General features: G+C 33.1%; 1 protein-coding gene across 1 annotated transcript in view; it reads right to left on the minus strand.

Annotated features, from left to right (window-relative positions):
• Window positions 1-18,222, minus strand: part of Hel89B (histone acetyltransferase 1) — a 54,517-nt gene that overhangs the window by 33,320 nt on the left and 2,975 nt on the right. Inside the window, exons 3-15 of the mRNA XM_089245021.1 lie at window positions 17,503-17,626; window positions 14,625-14,742; window positions 11,277-11,420; window positions 8,188-8,348; window positions 7,875-7,999; window positions 6,609-6,720; window positions 6,352-6,510; window positions 6,145-6,240; window positions 5,868-6,044; window positions 4,849-4,989; window positions 4,422-4,546; window positions 4,043-4,154; window positions 3,233-3,337 (exon numbers count right to left, since the gene is read on the minus strand). Coding sequence (XP_089101147.1) covers window positions 3,233-3,337; window positions 4,043-4,154; window positions 4,422-4,546; window positions 4,849-4,989; window positions 5,868-6,044; window positions 6,145-6,240; window positions 6,352-6,510; window positions 6,609-6,720; window positions 7,875-7,999; window positions 8,188-8,348; window positions 11,277-11,420; window positions 14,625-14,742; window positions 17,503-17,626 — 1,699 coding nt within the window. The remainder of the gene's footprint in view (window positions 1-3,232; window positions 3,338-4,042; window positions 4,155-4,421; window positions 4,547-4,848; window positions 4,990-5,867; window positions 6,045-6,144; window positions 6,241-6,351; window positions 6,511-6,608; window positions 6,721-7,874; window positions 8,000-8,187; window positions 8,349-11,276; window positions 11,421-14,624; window positions 14,743-17,502; window positions 17,627-18,222) is intronic.

An 18,222-nucleotide genomic window follows, 5' to 3' on the forward strand; every position in this document is an offset into this window, starting at 1 on the left:
TGATGGCTATTTCCAGAAGGACAATGCACCCTCCCATGGGGCTGGAACTATTTCAGATATGTTTGAGGAGCATGATTCATAGTTTCAATTGATTTAATGGCCTCCTCACTTTCAATTACTCCCGATTCTTAACCCAATTGAAAATTTGTGGGACAAGGTTGAAAGGTCAGTTAAAAGCTCTGAAACACTACCTTCTAATCTGAGGGAATTAAGAGCTACCATTTCATTAGCATGAGCTAATATTCCTCCTCAACGGTTTCATCAGTCTATGCCTATAACAATATCTGCTGTCATCAGAGCCAGAGGCGGTCCCGTGAAAAAATATTGACATTATCTTCTATACCCATAGCCACTCATATACCTCTGCTGATTCAAAAACATTCATCACATTCCAAGGACCTTTTTTTGGGAGATACCAACACCTTAGGAAAACAATGCTTAAGGAGTATAGTAAAATGCCTTAACTAAGAATTTGTCTCAAAAAATAAATGAAAAATGTTTGGAAGGTAATGGAAAAAAAAAATTACTAGATATAGCCATGACTTTGAATCAGGGTTGGCAGGTTTTTGGCATACAGCAGTTTTTGATGGTTCAAACCCGCGGTTTTAAAGTGTCAGGTCAAAAACTCTCCATCAAAAGCCTTTGCCAAAAACTGTCAAAACAACCTCAAATATTGCTCTTCAATAAAAAATTCACATTGGAAATACACACGTTAATTGCATGTATTGTTTAAAGTGACTATGTTATACAAAGAATAAATATTTAATTATGATTGTAAAATAATTTTCTACTCTCTACAGAATTATTTTGGACACAATATATGTTTTTTCCTTATAAAATATACAAGTTAAATAAAGCATAGCATAAAAACTGAAGGGAAAACTATGGAATGATTTGACATTCTCTGATTCAAAATGATTCTTAACCTTCCAAAATTTCTTCAACTGCTTATATATGTGCATTGATATAAACCACCTACTGTACTCTTTTTACAGCAAATAAGTGTTTACAAAAGTTTATTACATCATATATTTAATGTTGATTTCTGTTATTAAATTATCTAGATAATCACTGATACTTAAAACGATACTCTTATTGTGCATAACATTGAAATATATCTAGCGATCAAAATACTTGATCTTTGCAGCATAGCAAAATAGTATCGCAAAATAGCAATCTTCGTAGGACTAAAATGTCATTTAATTTGGCAATGCTAGCTTGTATACAATGCTTAAGAAACTCCTGTAACTTATCCTTAGTCAAACTTAGTTATTCTTACTTTTGCACTATGATATGGTATATTTACTAGCATTTATAATGCAGTGGGTTTTCCAATTGAAGCTGTATTTAAATGTACAAAACAAATGCTTTGGGTATCAAGTCCTGTGAGCTCTGCTTTGGCTGAAAAAACTGTGAATTTATACAACCTGAGCTAAGAAATTTTTCGGTGAGAATAAATGAGTTTAGTGTATTAACAGATGCTGCGTGAGAAATTTTTACATGGAATAAAACTTTGGGCAGATTAGAAAATTAAAAATATCAAAATACAGCGGAACTTCAGTTAAAGAGCAATTCGCATAACAAGCAAAATTTTTTAACAAATTTTGACTCGGTTAACGAGCGATGATTTGCATTACAAGCAAAATTTTTGCTCTTTGTTTATTCATTTTCATGTTATCACAACTGAGCCGATGGTTGTTTTTTTTTTTTGTTTTTTTTTTGCACACAGACATTATGGAATTTCGGATAATATTCTCCCCTAAAGTCTCCGGTAAGCTTACCTCACTCGGAAAATTAATACATGTGCAAGTGTATATATTTACCATATGAAACTAGATGTACCCATGCATACATGAGCATGAAGTTTTCTTTAAGTTCTGCTTGGAGAAAACTGTAGGCTGATTACTGAACATGACTTTGAGGGGGACTAGCTCATGAATAGGATCCACTACTTGTCGAAGAGATTGTGTGCTTAGGGAAGACCATGGACTAGAGGTGCATGAGAATGGCATTCAAGAACTAGTAGTGGAAAATGTCTAGGAGTTGATGATAGAGGAAGTGATGGATCTCTTTTACACGCACCAGCAAGAGGTTATGGACGGTATTTCATCTGAGGAAGAGAGAAGTCCCTCTCATAAAATGAGGTTAGAGAGATGTGTAGAATGTGGAAATCTGTGCAAAACTCTATAGAAAAGAACCACCCAAATAAAGCTGTATCAGTGTGCGAGCAATGAATTTATCCAACCAACACTGCAATTTCCCATTTCCCAGAAATCCTAAAAAGGAAGCAAAAGCAATAGTGTCATGGGATAAGTCTTTTCGAAAGTCACACAAAAAGAATAAGTTTGCAAACAACAGTGAGTCTTTAAATTGTCCTTGTCTCTCTTTTCATTTAGAGTAAGTTAATAGTAATTGTTTGTAAACATTATCATATTGTATGTTTATTTATTGGCATTATTTATATTATATATATTTTATTGTATTATATTTCATTATTTTTGTGTTTTATTATTGATTGCCATTTTTATTAGTCATTCTCATGTGAATGAATAATTGTGGAACGAATTATGCAAGTTTCCATTATTTCTTATGAAGTTTGATTCTAATAACAAGCTATTCAGATAAAGAGCACATTGGTGGAACGGATTAAGCTCATTAACCGAAAATCCACTGTATATATTTTTTCTCAGTAATTATAATTCCAATATAAAACCATTTAATTTACATAAAAGTATGTGTTGTTATTTAACATATCTATCAGGTTAACAAAAAAACCTAATCCTGATGCCCAATCATACATATTTTGAATAAGCAACTCTATTCAGCTTAGCAAATTGAACACAGGTAATGAGTAGCTTAGATAAATAAACAATAAAATTATATTATCAGGGATAGCACAAGTTTCAAACAATTAATACATTTTTATAACACTGTTCAGTTCTCGTAGGATGATGTCACTCTCCGCTATTCATATGAAGGTTTTTTAATATATACATATATATATATATAGAAACATTATCTGCTATTCATAGAAGGTTTTCGAATTTTCTCTTTCCTAAATTTATCTTTGCTTCAGCTAGTTATTAAAAAAAACCTTCATATTGTTTAGTTCTTCAAAAGAAGTTTTTCTAAATAAAAAACCAGAATTCAATGAGGTTAATGCCAGTAACATGAATTTAGGATGTTATTAATGTCTTTTTATGTTTTCATAATAGCATTAAGAATCACAAACCTTGAACAAGAGGTCATGTATATCTGGCAGTGGTTCAACTAAGCACCTCTGATATAACAAACGCAGAGCTACTTGAAGAATATTTGGCACCCACGTTTCACAAGCCTAAGTGAAAGATAAATGAAAAACTGAAACACTTCAAAACAAAATAGTTTGGATGTATTGATAAGTAAATAGTTCCATTTAAATTTATAAATACATACATACATACAGTTGAACCCCAGATATGATGCCTCCAATTTAGCTTTGACCCTGCAAGGTGGTCAGTGATCTATTTTCAGTGAGCAAATCTTCCATATATGGGACTTAAAATTAGTTCAACCAAGACTCATTATAATGTTAAACTTGTTATAGCGCCAGAATTCTGAAAAGTGGGTGGTGGCATTAAATCCAGGGTTTCTACAACTTTTAACTGAAAGATGTCCCAGACTTTCCCTGCGACCATCAAATAATTGAATATTTTCTAAAACAAACTAATACAGTATCATCTCTCTCAAAAGTTGTTATATAATATAATACCTTAAAAATAAAAAAAACATCAAGATTTCATTTGATTAGGACAGTGAATGTTATTTTTTTTATTCACAACAATGAATGATAGTACTCTTGAACATTAAACTGTTTAATTGTGAGATGAATTTTTTTTATTACTGCATTAGCCAGTATGCGCTGGAAAATAACTCCACAGACTATATAACCTATTTAGTTATCCAGAACAATAATATATTTATTCTATAACATAGAATAATAATAATCTAAATCTTGTTACACATTCAATCACAGAATAATAATCCACATGCCAATTGATACCTCTTTACTAGATGTAAGAATGCAAAGTGCCTGAAGAACTGATCTTCGAACACCAGAAGAGCTATGATCCAAAAAGGGCCACAATCTAGACACAAGTTCATCCATGGGCAAGCTGAAAGAGCAACAAATAAGATGACTGAAACAAGTAAAAACAATTTATTACTTCTATGTACAAGAAAATTTCTCAAAATCTGAAGGCAACTCACAATCGCAATATATAAATTACTTTATTTAAAAAGAGACTTACATAAGTATATAGCTAATCAAAGAAGAAATAAAAGAAAAAATTGTAAGGAAAAATTTATCCAAAAAATAATTTGACTACCAATTGACAAATAACTCTTGTTAAAAACAATTTAAAATTCAGAAAAATACTCACGTGGAAAAGTTCATCTTTCTATAAGATAACAGGGAAGCAAGAAGCTCAAGAATGCTACTGGTAGATGCAGTGAGGTCATCCAGTTCAAGAAGTGTGTCCCATAAAGATGATATAACAGGATCAACCTTTCAGGTATAAAAACATTTCAATACTGTATGTTAAAACATTGTGATAAAATTTTTCAAATCATTCCAATCATATGAGGGCATTTGAGGGTTATGGGGGTGGTTTATGAGATTGAAATTTTTTTTTGCAGTCACTTATAATACAATAGAATTCATTTTTTTTACATCTCTGTAAAAGTGTTTTAAGTTCTACAAAATCAAGGATATGCTTTGTGGCATGAAAATTATATTTACAGGGAAACCTTCTGTAATTGTCACTTGTGAAAAATGCAATAAAAGAATACATTGAAAATGTGTCATACCTTGTCAGGCAAAATATCTATAATTATTCCAGTAACTGGAACAAGTGCAGATGCAGCAACAGCACTAACATCATCTACAGGATCTTGAAGTCCTGTACATACTGCATTGAACACTAATGGTATAATGATATCCTTCATGTCCTAAGGCCAAATAAATATGACTAGGTTGTATAAATTTATATGTAAATATAAATGTAAATAGAATACTAGAGTCATGTATATTTACACTGAAATGCAGTGATTCCTTACAATTCAAAATCTCACAGTTTGACACCTGATTTTCTCAGGACTTTGCATGCTAATGCATATAATTGCTAGATGCCATTTTTTTTATTAATCTTCTTTTAACTCGGCATCATCTGCATTTCATTCATGTAAAACCATTTAACTTTGTGTTAGTGCAGCAGGGAATTTCAGCACCTCAACACAATTATTTATAAGGTGTAAGAATAATAGCAGTACTGATGCAAGGTTAAAGCAGTCAGAATGAATGTGATGATAATGATACTGTCTACTATGAAACTCTAGCACAACCATGCCCTCTATTGCAATGAGCTTGTATCATCGATCTGCACTATTCTGTTTACTGTTATTACATCATAATACAGTAGATCTCACTTATAACATTCCAGCTTTTCTTGCTTAGTGCAACTTATTTTTGTGATCCTAACTCTTACTCATCAGAGATTGTACTGATTGAAAAAGATTTCCCATTAAAAAATTTTCCCGCTTTCAACCTTTTTCATGACGTTTTTCTAAGAAAAGTTTTCAGTGGAATCAACTGCAATAACTTTCATAATTTATTGAAACCGATTTGATAGGGAAAGTATACTTCTTTAGATATATTTGAAAAACTATATACTGAATGAAATTATCATATATTAATGTTTTACAATATACAGACAGCTTGAAGGACTTCATATAAAGAAATTACTTTGAAATATCAAACTAAAAATAATCAAACTTGAGCATATTAAAAGCTACACTCGAGTCAAAGCTACAGGAGCATTCCAACCCACCTTTCTAACTGAAATTACATATTTGATTCCCAGCAAACCACCATGTCGAGCTTCCCACTCTGAACGTTTCAGCAACTCCAGAAGAATCAGCAGTATGCCCTCCACACTTGCTGGTGACATAATGTTCATTATTGTACCCAATGCTTGAGCACACGTCTCTCTGACTGGAGCAATGACCTATTGTGTTTATAAAAAAAGAATAATTATGCAACTTTTAATTCTCTCACTTGCTGCATACGGTTTTAGTTCAATCACAGAATGAAATACGTGATTATACCTGGTCAGATATGTAGTCACCAAATCTGTCAAGTGCTAAAACACACGTGAGCCTAAGGGCTACATCTTCCAACCACAATTGATTCTGCATCACAAGCTGAGAGCAAAAAGAAGCAAAAAGAAAAGATGAGTTTCAATAAAAACTAATTTTATTAGAAAATTCATTTAACGAATTTGGTATAGTGATTTAATATGGCTATCAAAGTACCTCTTCAGTCTTCGAGTCGGTGGCTTTCCCAGCACCTTTGCCGTGGAGCTTTATAATTTCTCGCAAGGCTGTAGCAGCTCCATGGCGTACTTCCCAAGATGAACTGAAAAGGTCCTGCATAAGCTCATCACAAAATGATTCAAATGGCCATTCTTTGGACTGAGGAAATAAATAAGGAATATCATCTACAATAATAAACTGAGCTACACATAAAATTGTGTTATATTTGAATGAGCCATTACATTTTACAAATTTACCTCTTCCCATAAGCTATCATTATTTGTGGGTTCAGGTATAGAAGAATCATTACTTCCCTCACATGAATTATTTGTCAGACATTGTTTCTTTGCTGGATTTTCATTGCAGTTACTAAAGAAAGAAAGGGGGCATTTAAATATAAATTAAAGCATTACCTGCTTATCTACATAGCATATGAAAACATAAAAACATTCATTTTGACATACTAGGTAATTCAAACATAGGAAAAAACTTTAAAAAAAAAGTGGTATTTCAGTGGGTATAAAAACATTAGGTTCTAGTTGCAACTTGAAAAAAAGTCAATATACGTCCACCAGAAGGTTCTACACCAACACTGATGCACCAAGCTGAGCCCAGACTTGCCAGCCTCCAGAAGGTAAAAGTTCTGCAACTTTCTCTGTAGAGGGCAGCCACAGCTCTCACTTTAGTGATTATTATCACTATAAGGGGCTCAGATTTTTATGACCTAAAGATGAAACCTTACTGCTGAAAGGGTGAAAAAATTAAAATAAGGTAAAAAACTTGAATTTAAGGTTTTTTAACTTATCAGCAACAACATTTCATCTTTAGCTCATAGAAATTATCTCATTTTCCTCTTGCCATAGTGATTACCTTCATATTGATTCATGTAAGAAACAAATCATATTGTGGTCACATAGTGCAATAATATTGTTTTCAAAGTTTCACTGAAAACTTATACGACTATATTATTGCATAAATAAGTTTTATAAATATTGCATAAATAAGAGGTTTTCTCCCTCTCAAATCAGCTTTTTTCCTTTCTTTTGCCACATGGAGCTAATTCATTACAGCCACTATATATAGCCATTATCAAACACGTTGGTGATGTAAAAAAATGGATGTGGTGCCTGCAAGACTGTACTACATCAGCTCACCAAACTTTAGCCAAAGATCTCTGGCCAATTTGCAAATTCGCCGGCCAAAGCCTGAAAAAAACACTAGTAATTTCTGAAAATCAGATTTTGGCCAAAACTCTCAGACAATTCATGAACTGGCTGGACCTCTGACTTTGGTCGTAACATATACACTGAACTTCATTGGGTCATAACTTTTATATGGAGGCTTTTAAATTTGAAGCAAACAAAATACAAAAAAATGTAAAAAGATCTGAAAATGGTAAGATTTATGAGGACGTATCTCATTCAAAATCATAATGGTCTTGTATTTAACAAAACAAACTTTTTTTGCATTTCCAAATACATTTCAACTGTGGCTGATTAAAAGACTACTAATTCATTGATTACCAATCAGAAACACTTCCATCTTTCCCTTCTTGAGACTTTAATTTCCTGACTCGATTCAACTTCTGAGGACCTAATCCGCATGATATCTGGGTTATCTCTGAACGGTAGACATCAGACAATGACCGCTATAATAAAATTACACTACTTTGCATTACAACATTCGATACTGACCATGCAAACATTCAAATTTTTAAGCACATACAATTGAAATAGAATATTGCATTTGTATTGAAAGTCAGTGTAGCAAGTACTCACTACTCTGAAAAAATTTTCGTTCTGCTTCAGTATAATATGAATTTCTTGAACAACTTACCTTATTGGATTGTACTTGTTGATTGGACGAAGAGCAATCCATCATATCTTCATTTGAAATCAAGGAGTCTGTATCAGTGAGTAACTGCACAACACCAGTCAGACCTAAGCGTTGCTTTAATTTCTCTCGCTGCACAGCCAATCGCTCTTTAGCAGTCATTACTTCAAAATAAAAAATAAAGAAAATTACTGAAATATATTTTCATCCTTCAATAAACTTTTATACATGAATTCAAATATAAAATGTATTTTTATAGGAATTACAAGCAATTAGATTATATAGTGCTATACAGGGTGAACATGCATGTTCTGCCAAATGAAAAGGGGGGGGGGGAATAGACGAGCTCATGTGGAACACGAAACACCCTAACAACACCTTGGTCTATTTCAAACCATTTTCAAATTATAGTGGATAATCGATTATGGAAAAGAATGTGTGAAGTCTGGAAAACCCAAATTTGTGAAGTTTCTGAGAGACCTACATACACAAACTAGGCGCATGTTTGGAAAGTACAAGAAAAAATCCTATAAGAACACACCAATTTTATTGAAATATCTAGATTTAATGGCGAGCTACAGGTGCTGAAAGATTTGCGAAGTTGAAATTCAAATAGTTGAAAAAATTTTCTATTGCAATTCCACAAACAAAAGAGCCTAAAATAAACCATATCAGTGCTCTGGTTCAGGAGAAATTTAGCCTTTTGTTCACAATACATCACATAAATCATCATTTGCCGAAAGAGATATTTGATGAAAATTCAGAATTGGGGATTACAGATTTTGATGACAATTTCATTTTGCAGGAAAAAATCCTATTAGGTGGCATTAGCTCTATCTACAGGATACCTTGTTTTTAATGGTGAGCTTCAAGTGCCGAGAGATTGGTGAAATGAAAATTTGAAGTGTTCCCAAAATCTACTAAAATTACCTTAACGAATGCACATTTCAATGATATGTTGCAAACAAAAAACCAAATTTCTGCTGAACTAAATCACTGATACAGTTTATTGTAGATTATCTTTCAAAAGCTGGAACAATGGGCAAGTTTTTGGTAAATTTGACCGATTGTAGCTAGAAGGGTGCTTACGTAATTTGGTTTTGAGCTTTGCCAATTTCTCAATGCTTGTAGCTCAAAATTAAATGCAGCTATTTCAATGAAACTGATGCACTTTATAGGATCTTTTCTACACTTTCCAACTATGTACCAAGTCTGTGTGTAGGTCTTTCACAAACTCAGGTTATTTCAGACTTGACGTATTTTTTTCCATAATGAATTTTCCAACATAACTCGAAAACTGTTCAAAATAGGAAAGGTTTGATGGGGGTAATCCCCTTGGGCTCATCTATAACATAGCTGCCAACTTTTGAAAATGAAAATTCGGGAGATTTTCGCGCAAACCCGTATTTTATGCTAAAACCACTCCCTAATAAATACAATAGGGATTTTTCCAAATAAAATAGGGATTTTCCAAATATAAAAGTTAGAGCGTAGGGAATAAAATACCTACTCAAAAACTGAAGTCAAATTAAAATAGGGATTTTACACACATGGAAGTTAAACCCTTGGGAATAAAATTCCTACGCAAAAAACAAGTGAAATTGGAGGCCAAAACTTCAATGATGTAAAAATAAATATTGTGTTCAATCAGAAACGCTGTGAACAAACATTCTGAGCGAATGACGGCAAAATCATCGGAAGATGAAGGAAAACACCGTCAATTTTTGAAGAACACTGACTTTTTGTAACGCTTGCTTGATGGTTTTTTTTTCCATTTCACGAGTGATGATGGCAGTCTTTCCATGACCGATGTTTATGTCCGTAACACAACTTGTACAAAAAGGAAAAGTTGGCCCTCTTCTGGAATGTTTGATGAAAGGAAATTCATCGGAATAAGTATCTTTAAAATTGATTAAATATGTTTTTGCTTATCAGTATTCGTGTTTTGTTATATCGCACGTTATAACAAAAGAAATTTTGACCATATGCGCGTGACTATAATCTTCAATTATTATCCAGGACTATTGGCTGCTAAGCCATTTCCCTGCACGATAAGACAAACAACTTTCTTGTTACCATCAGAGGGTTTGTAAAACTTCCTTAAAAAGGGAATTTCCCCATTTACGACGTGTGACGTCATTTCGAAAGGGAAAAAAAGATGCCCCACAAGAAATTCCTTAGGGATTGTTTTCATAAGCAGGGATTTTTTTAATGAAGTAGGGAATTTTAAGGGACAATTAGGGATTTTTGTGATTTTCGTAAAAATTTGGGAGATTTAAGAACTTTTCGGGATGTCGAGCTATGAAGCTAAAATTCGGGAGATTCCCGAAAAATTCGGGAGACTTGGCAGCTATGCTATAACCCTCTTTCATTTGGCAGAGCATGTCATGTGCTCACCCTGTATAATATTTTCGTAAGTACACAATAATTGCCGTTTGAAGAATGTTATGTAAATTACTTATATTAAATGTTTCAATGCATTAATACATAATAATCATTTGAAGGTTTTTAATAACTGGCTGTTACGAAGATGAATTTTTGGAAAGAAAGACAACGTCTAGGGTGTTCACCTGGAAAGTGAAAGGATATGGGTTCAATTCCCTGCACAAAGGCAGTTGAATTTTCTCTTTCTAAAAATTCATGTTCGCAAAAGCCAGTTGTTAAAAACTTTCGTATGGTAGCCGAGAGTGATGTCATCCTTGTATAATAATCATTTCCATAGCATGGAATACTAATCTAAGTGATAAGCTTTATTAATTATGCAAATGATTTCACTTTCTACATATCCATCTCATAAAAATGCAGTACTTATCATGGCGGAGGAATATATTGGAGAGAAAAATCAATAAAAGGATTATGGGGAAAAACTTCCAGACCAGCAAAAAATACATTTTGAAAAGACCTTGCTTTCCCCCCCCCCCCCTTCATAGGAGACCATCAAGAAAAGTTCCACTGCATATATTCTCAAAAAAAAATTGATTGAAAAAAATGACAAAATCTCTCAAAACAAAATCCAAACTGAAACCATAAATTTAAATGCTTGTACAAACATAAGTTCTATGTAGAATAGTTTCGTTCAAACAATCACTCACATGGATTTTCTTCCAAATCGAATTCTTTGCCCTCTGATGCTCCCAGGTCACTGCCATTTTGAATGACTTTATGAATGTCAAATTCAGAGAATTTCATGCGACCAACCATTGACGTTGTTGAAGTGACTTCTGATTTTAGACCATCTAAGAATATATATATATATTTTATTTTCACGAAAATACAAAGAATGATGAACATGACTGAAAATAAAATGGTAGTAAAAAGAGTAGTTTTCATTCATATCTTAAAACGTGGATCCTGCTTTTTCAAAAACTGTCATGGAAAAACATTGAAAGCAAGAAATTTGGGAGAGCATTGGCAAAAGATCGGACCAGGGAAAACAAGTCTTATTAAGCTGGAACGTTATAAGTGGGATCCACTATAATTATCTGTAAAGATCAGCATTTTTCACTACATTATATTACAAGATGTTTCACTGTGTAATAGACCAAAAAAAAACTTGTCTGCTATAACGATTTGCAAAGTCAATATTTCTGCGATATAATAAAAAAATAGAGTGATTCAATTTACAAGCAAAAAATACATTCTTACATATTTTCTAAAAATATACCAACATGTGAATCAATGTTATACTTACAAACAACAAATAGATTAGAAAAAGCTCACTCAACACACATATAAGCTTGTGCACTCAAATTGAAGATGACATCAATTGCCTTACTGTATCAAGATAATTGAATTTTACATGAGTATGGGTAATAAGACAAATAAATATCTCTAATACTTTGCAGCTTCCAGTGATGAATTAAACTCCTTAATTTGAGGTACTGCTGCATATTGTGCATGTCATAATGAAACTAGAGTTTTCTCATCATGAAAAAAAAAAATAGTTGAATAAGATATCGCTTAATATACTATATTTGTGTGTGTACTCCATTTTACATCTCTATGAGGTATATGAAAAAAATAAAAATCGAAGCTGCCATTCAAAATTATTAATAAACTGCGGTCTTGATCTGATGTGCTCTTGAGTACGGAAAAACTGTGGTGCACCTATAATGTATGGTACTGCAGTTGTGAACGAAAATGCATGCTTCTGGGGGGGGGGGGGGGAGAGAGAAAATCGGTCAGTCGTTTTCATTCCATCTGCACTCAACGAGGTCATATCTTTTGTTATTTGTATGAATAAAATTCTTGTTGTTTATTTTTTGGAATTTAAAATGATTGGATCAGTGGTTCTTAAACTCTTGTTATCCGAGGCTCTCTTGTTCAATTCATGGTTCATTTTCAGCTTCCCAGAATAGTTTTGTAGATATAAAATATCTCTATTTTGATATTTTTTATTTTCTGATCTACCCACAATTTTATTCAATATTAAAAATCTCACACAGCATCTGTTAATACACTAATTAAACTCATTTATTTTCACATAAAAATTTTTTGGCTTAGATTGTATAAATCCAGTTTTAAATTGTACTATTTGCAATCAAAGCAGAGCTGGAAGGACTTTATGCCCAAAGCATTGTTTTGCACACTTAGATACAGCTTCAATTGGAAAAACATTGCATCTTTCAGATGCTAGTAAATATATCATATCATAGTCAAACTTAGTTATTCTTACTTTTGCGCTAAGAATAAGATACAGGAGTGTTTCTTACGCATCATATACAAGCCAGCACTGCCAAATTAAAGAACATTTTAGTCCTACAAATTAGTATTTTGATTGCTAGATGTATTCTAATGTTATGCACAATAAGGGTATTGTTTCAAGCATCAGTGATTACCTAGATAATTTAATAACAGAAATTAACATTACATATATGGCAGAAAAGAACTTTTTAAACACCTATCTATTATAAAAAGAGTACAGCAGATGTTTATATCCATACACGTATATAAGTCGTTGAAGAAATTTTGGAAGATAAAGATAGACAATCACCTTGAATTGAAGACTATCCAATTATTTCATAGTTTTTCCCCTTCAGTTTTTATGTCATGCTTTACTCAAATTGTATATTTTAGGAAAAAAACATATATATTGTCTAAAATAGTTTTGTAGAGAGTAGGAAGTTATTTTACAATCATATCAAGTATTTATGCTTTGAATAACAGTCACTCCAGGGGTCTGTTAAGCCAAAATTTGGGTCCGTTTTCTGGACCCCTGACAAAATATAAATTAACAAAACTATAAATCCGGCACTTCTTTTGTGATAAATTAAATGAGGAGTTTTTTTTCAAAAGGGAAGATCTCCACTTTTGCTAAATTTACAGTAGAAGTAAAGAATGTGTTTGCTTTACAAAAGTAGAAAATAGCCCAACAGGTAGCATGTGGGAATGGGGAACCCCCCCCCCCCCCATCGATGATGACATCGATGGGGGGGGGGGTTCTGATTTGCTGACTTTTTATGACGAGGGGGGTTTAGATAATGCTTACGTCAGCAACCACCTTTTATGAAAATATGAGTTAGGATTCAGAGGGGCAAAGCTGATGACATTTTGCTGACAAGGAGGGGGGGGGGGTCAAAAATGGCTGAAAATTTGCTTACGTAATACTTGAACGGCCCCATGGTAGAAGAACATTTAAATACTATGTTTCTTGATTAACATTCAAGGGAGTTATCCACACACACACATTTGAATTTCGAAAATGCTTCATTTTGAAAGAAAATTTAAAATGTTAATTTTTGATTAAAATTAAAGCTGGTCAAGCCTCAAAAATTGGAAATTTCTATGTCACCTGTTGATTCCATAAGGTTTTACTTAGACCAGAAAGGTACCCTGATTGCCCTCTTGTCATTAACGTAAGAAATATAAGAAATACAATCATTCTATATAGCGGAACCTCCAACAGCAGACACTCCTCGTTAGATGACTATAGTATATGAAAGTATATGAAAAAGGTAGTTATGTTCTCTTTAGATAGAAATGACTAACTTTACATTGTAATTTCTACGAAAAATATTCTCGCTTGAATAATCCTGGTTGCATAATCTGACAGAGATTATTCCAAAGATTTGCAAACCATTTAAAAGTGCATTTTAAGAAAAAATGGAAATGCTCCCTTTTAAAAATTGACTCTTTTGCTTTCCACAAAATTACTTACTTTTCACAAAACTAGTGACCATTTTCATGAAAATAAGGAAAATTTTCACAAAAACAGGACCCTACAAATAAACGTCAGGACAAACTCCTGCACTTCAAACATTACATACAGTTAATGTGTGTATTTTCCAATGGGAATTTTAAAAATTGAAAAGCAATATTTGAGGTTTTTGATGTACCAGTTTAAACCACAGTTTAACCTGGAAAAACCAGACATATATGATAAAAATTTAAAAAAGTAGACTATAGAGAGAAAAAAAGAATGATTCACAGTTTTTAAATACCTTGTTGGACATCAATAGGATATGGATCCCATGGAGGTACATTAGAAGAAATGGCACAAACTGCCTGACCAGCAGCAATTCTGGTATCCCATGAACTGCTTTGGAGATACTTCCGAACCTTGAATTGATGAAGAAAAACACCAATAAAAAACATTTACATACTCATCATTTATTGACATAAACCAGGGGTTCTTATAACTTTTTTCATCTGCTACCTAAAATCTACAAGTTCAGCTTCATGGCGCATAGGACTGTTTGTTTTTCGAAATTAGTGAAACCAGTGATGCATTAATAACAGGACTATAGGTAGATTTGCATGAATCATCTAGGAAGCCCCTGTGAATCAAGTTTGGGTCGTAACTCATTCCTCAAGAAACCCTGGCAGTGAGTGGATTTTTATAACTCAGCCCCCGTAGGACCAAGTTCAAGTCATGACCAAATAACTTAAAACCATTGGATGCAGGTGGTTAGTACAATCCTTTAAGTGTACCTGTAAATGGTTTGTAAAACCATGGTGGATTCATATAATCCTTCTCTGAAATCGCAGCAAATCAAGTTTGGGTTGGGACTCATAGCTCAAGAGTCCCTAGCTGTGTGTGTTAAAGAAGCTGAACGCCCATCTCAGAAGCCTCTGCAACCCAAGTTTGGATCACAACCCATAGGTTAAGAACCCCTGACATAAAATAATAAGTCTAACCTACTAACAACACTGGATAACAATAAAATTACATCCAACCATTTCAAATGATTTTAACCTGTTGAAAATTAATGCGAAGTTTTGGAAAAGTCACCATGAAAAAGTTTTATGGGCTCTTGTTTTTGTGATATCACCAAGTAAAGTGTGAAAAAAAAGTGGTTTAAGAGTGGAATCTATGGACAACAATGGAAGTGGGTTCAACATAAAAATACATGATCCTGAATTAATTAGGTCTGCTGAGTATGAATATCACTATAAAAAAGTTCTATTGTTTTTCTTATTGATAATAATGTCATGTTAAGAATTAATGTACTGAAAATCAGCACTATACAGTGATCTCTCACTTATAGACTATGGTTCTCTCAATTATAAGACAAAATTTCTGCACGCCTGGTCAAAGATATAGCATAATAATGTTATATCTTTGCTCTGCTGCTCTATATCACTTATACGCCTCTCTCACATGAAAGTCTTTTTTTCCCTTGTTTCCTTGCACTGACGCATGAGAGATCACCGTATTTGTGTATCTATGCATTTTTAAAGATGTTTTTATGTATATTAGTATTGTGTCTTTATATCAGTGGTTTTCAACCAGGGTTCCGCAGTCGCTCAAAAAAAAAAATAATAATAAGCAGTGAATTTCAAGAAAAATAATTATAAATATTTTTTAATTAATAAAAATTAATCGGTAACTTTTATGAACAAATAAAAAATGTAGACCTATAGGGACTCCACCATAGAAATTATACACCAGAAAAAGACTCTTGAGTCAAAAAAGGTTGAGAACTTGCTGCTCTATATATTTACTAGGTTTATTTGTTCTTATTTTTTGAGTATTTATTTTTCTTATTGTTGCAATGCATTTGTATTGTGCACATATATTTATTAAATATGCAATTACAAAGAAAACCAGAGCCAATCCAGCTTTTTTATGGTCAGATTTGTGTTCAGCCAACCAAATTACTTAGGAATTGATATTTTGTATTCGGGATAAGAAAAAATTTCAGAAAAAATTTCAAAATTTGCTGTCTTGTGTGAGCACTACAGTGAACAAATACAAAAATACATGAAATTGATTTCTAAACAATCGAGTACTTAAACATCAGGCTTATTCAGCTATCTACTCATTTTCTGAAGTGCAAAAAACCCCATAGAATACCATATTTGTAGCTGATTATATTGTCGTTCAGGTAAACAAGTTCGATTTTGAAGTAAAATTGAAGTTAGCAAGGTGCTGAAAATTTAACCTGTGTTCAAAGATAAAACTCAAAATTATTTTGAAGATTCATCGAATTAAGAAAAATTCAAAGTTCTGGTTCAAATTCTGAAGCCACCTCTGCTTAGACGAAAAAAATGAAAATGCCATCAAGATTTCGAGATGTGTGCATACCCTACAATGAATACAAAAATGACAACAGATGACCGGGTATCAAACTCGCGACACCTCTAAACATCCTTTGGTAAGGCGAGTACCCTATTGACCTGGGCTACCATGCGTCTTTCCAAATTTTTCCCATATTTTTGAATTCAAATATCTTAGTGAATACAGCATTTAGAAACTTTTTTTTGCCTCACGAAAAACTCTTTTGGGATCATTCAAGTATTACCTCAGCAGATTTTTATCCATTTTTGACCCCCTCATCAGCAAAACACTAAGACCCCTTCCCTCCTTGTCAGCAGCTTAGAATATTTCCATATCTTCAAAAAGGGTGGTTGATGACGTAAGCAACCTTCAACCCCCTCCCCCCCCAAGTCAGCAAATCCAAAACCCCTCTTCCCCCCCCCCCCCGATGTTAACGTAATACTTGAATGACCCCTTTATTGAAAGTTAGCAAACAGGTGAACTACATAGAAATTTAGATTTTATTTATTTTGCGAGACACGCTGTATTTTACTCTCAAAACTGGCACAGTGATTTTGAGCATTTTTTAATAATGAAATCGCACCTCTACAACGAGCAGTTGATGAGGTAAAGGGAAAATTAAAACTTATAGGATACCCTGATACAGGGAATCCTATAAGTTCTGATAAAAAAAAAATAAGTATATTGTAAGTTCTATAATCACAGTGCATAAATATACATATTTATGGGAAATATAATATAGAGGAAGTAAAAATTATACCTAAAGACATCACTTACGAGCATAAATTCTACAAGTTATATTAGCTTACACAACCTACCTTTGCCAAGAGATTGTGTAGTTCATGGGGATGAAGTTTCTGAACTTCCCCAAGCTGTGCAGCTGCAGCTTTCCTAGTCACTGGTGACGATCCATTTTCTAACAGTAAAAACAGCCGGTCCAATCTTGAGGACGATATGCAAAAAAAAAAACTGTTAGTTATAAGACATTAAGAGCACTGACTTGTCTATAAGCAGGATGAAAATTCAATTCGACATGGTTATTAAAAAATATAGTTCATCACAGAGCTTGACAAATTCCAGGCTGCAATTGAACTGAATAATGAATTCAAGCCGGAAGACAGCACAAATTATTGAAGTTGAATCAGCCAGTCTGCGATAATATATTATCCCCTTTATAGCACACATAATAAAAAAGGGTATTTTTTTTTATATTTTCATTTTTCTATGAAAATATCAATTTTTTTTCCAAATTTTTGGTCAGTTTGTAGTGGGGGGGGGGGGGCGGCACTGTAATCCTCTGCCCCCAAAATTGATTCAGGAATTTAAATTTCCTACATAAAGATCAAGATGAGCACCAAACAGGTTCGAAACACTTTTGACTCCCCTTGGCTTGCAAAATACTTTTAACAAAGTCATGTTGTATTCAATTGATACTGTTTTCATGACCGTTGTTGAGTAAAATAAAGGTCAGGTGTTTTTTTTTTAATTTTCTGGACTTGATGACCCCTTTCAATCAAGGAAAGCTCATTGTCATGAAA

This window comes from Pholcus phalangioides, unplaced genomic scaffold, assembly GCF_987345545.1.
Source record: "Pholcus phalangioides strain wild (caught in Gottingen) unplaced genomic scaffold, Ppha-v1.0 ptg000015l_1, whole genome shotgun sequence".
Lineage (NCBI taxonomy): Eukaryota > Metazoa > Arthropoda > Arachnida > Araneae > Pholcidae > Pholcus > Pholcus phalangioides.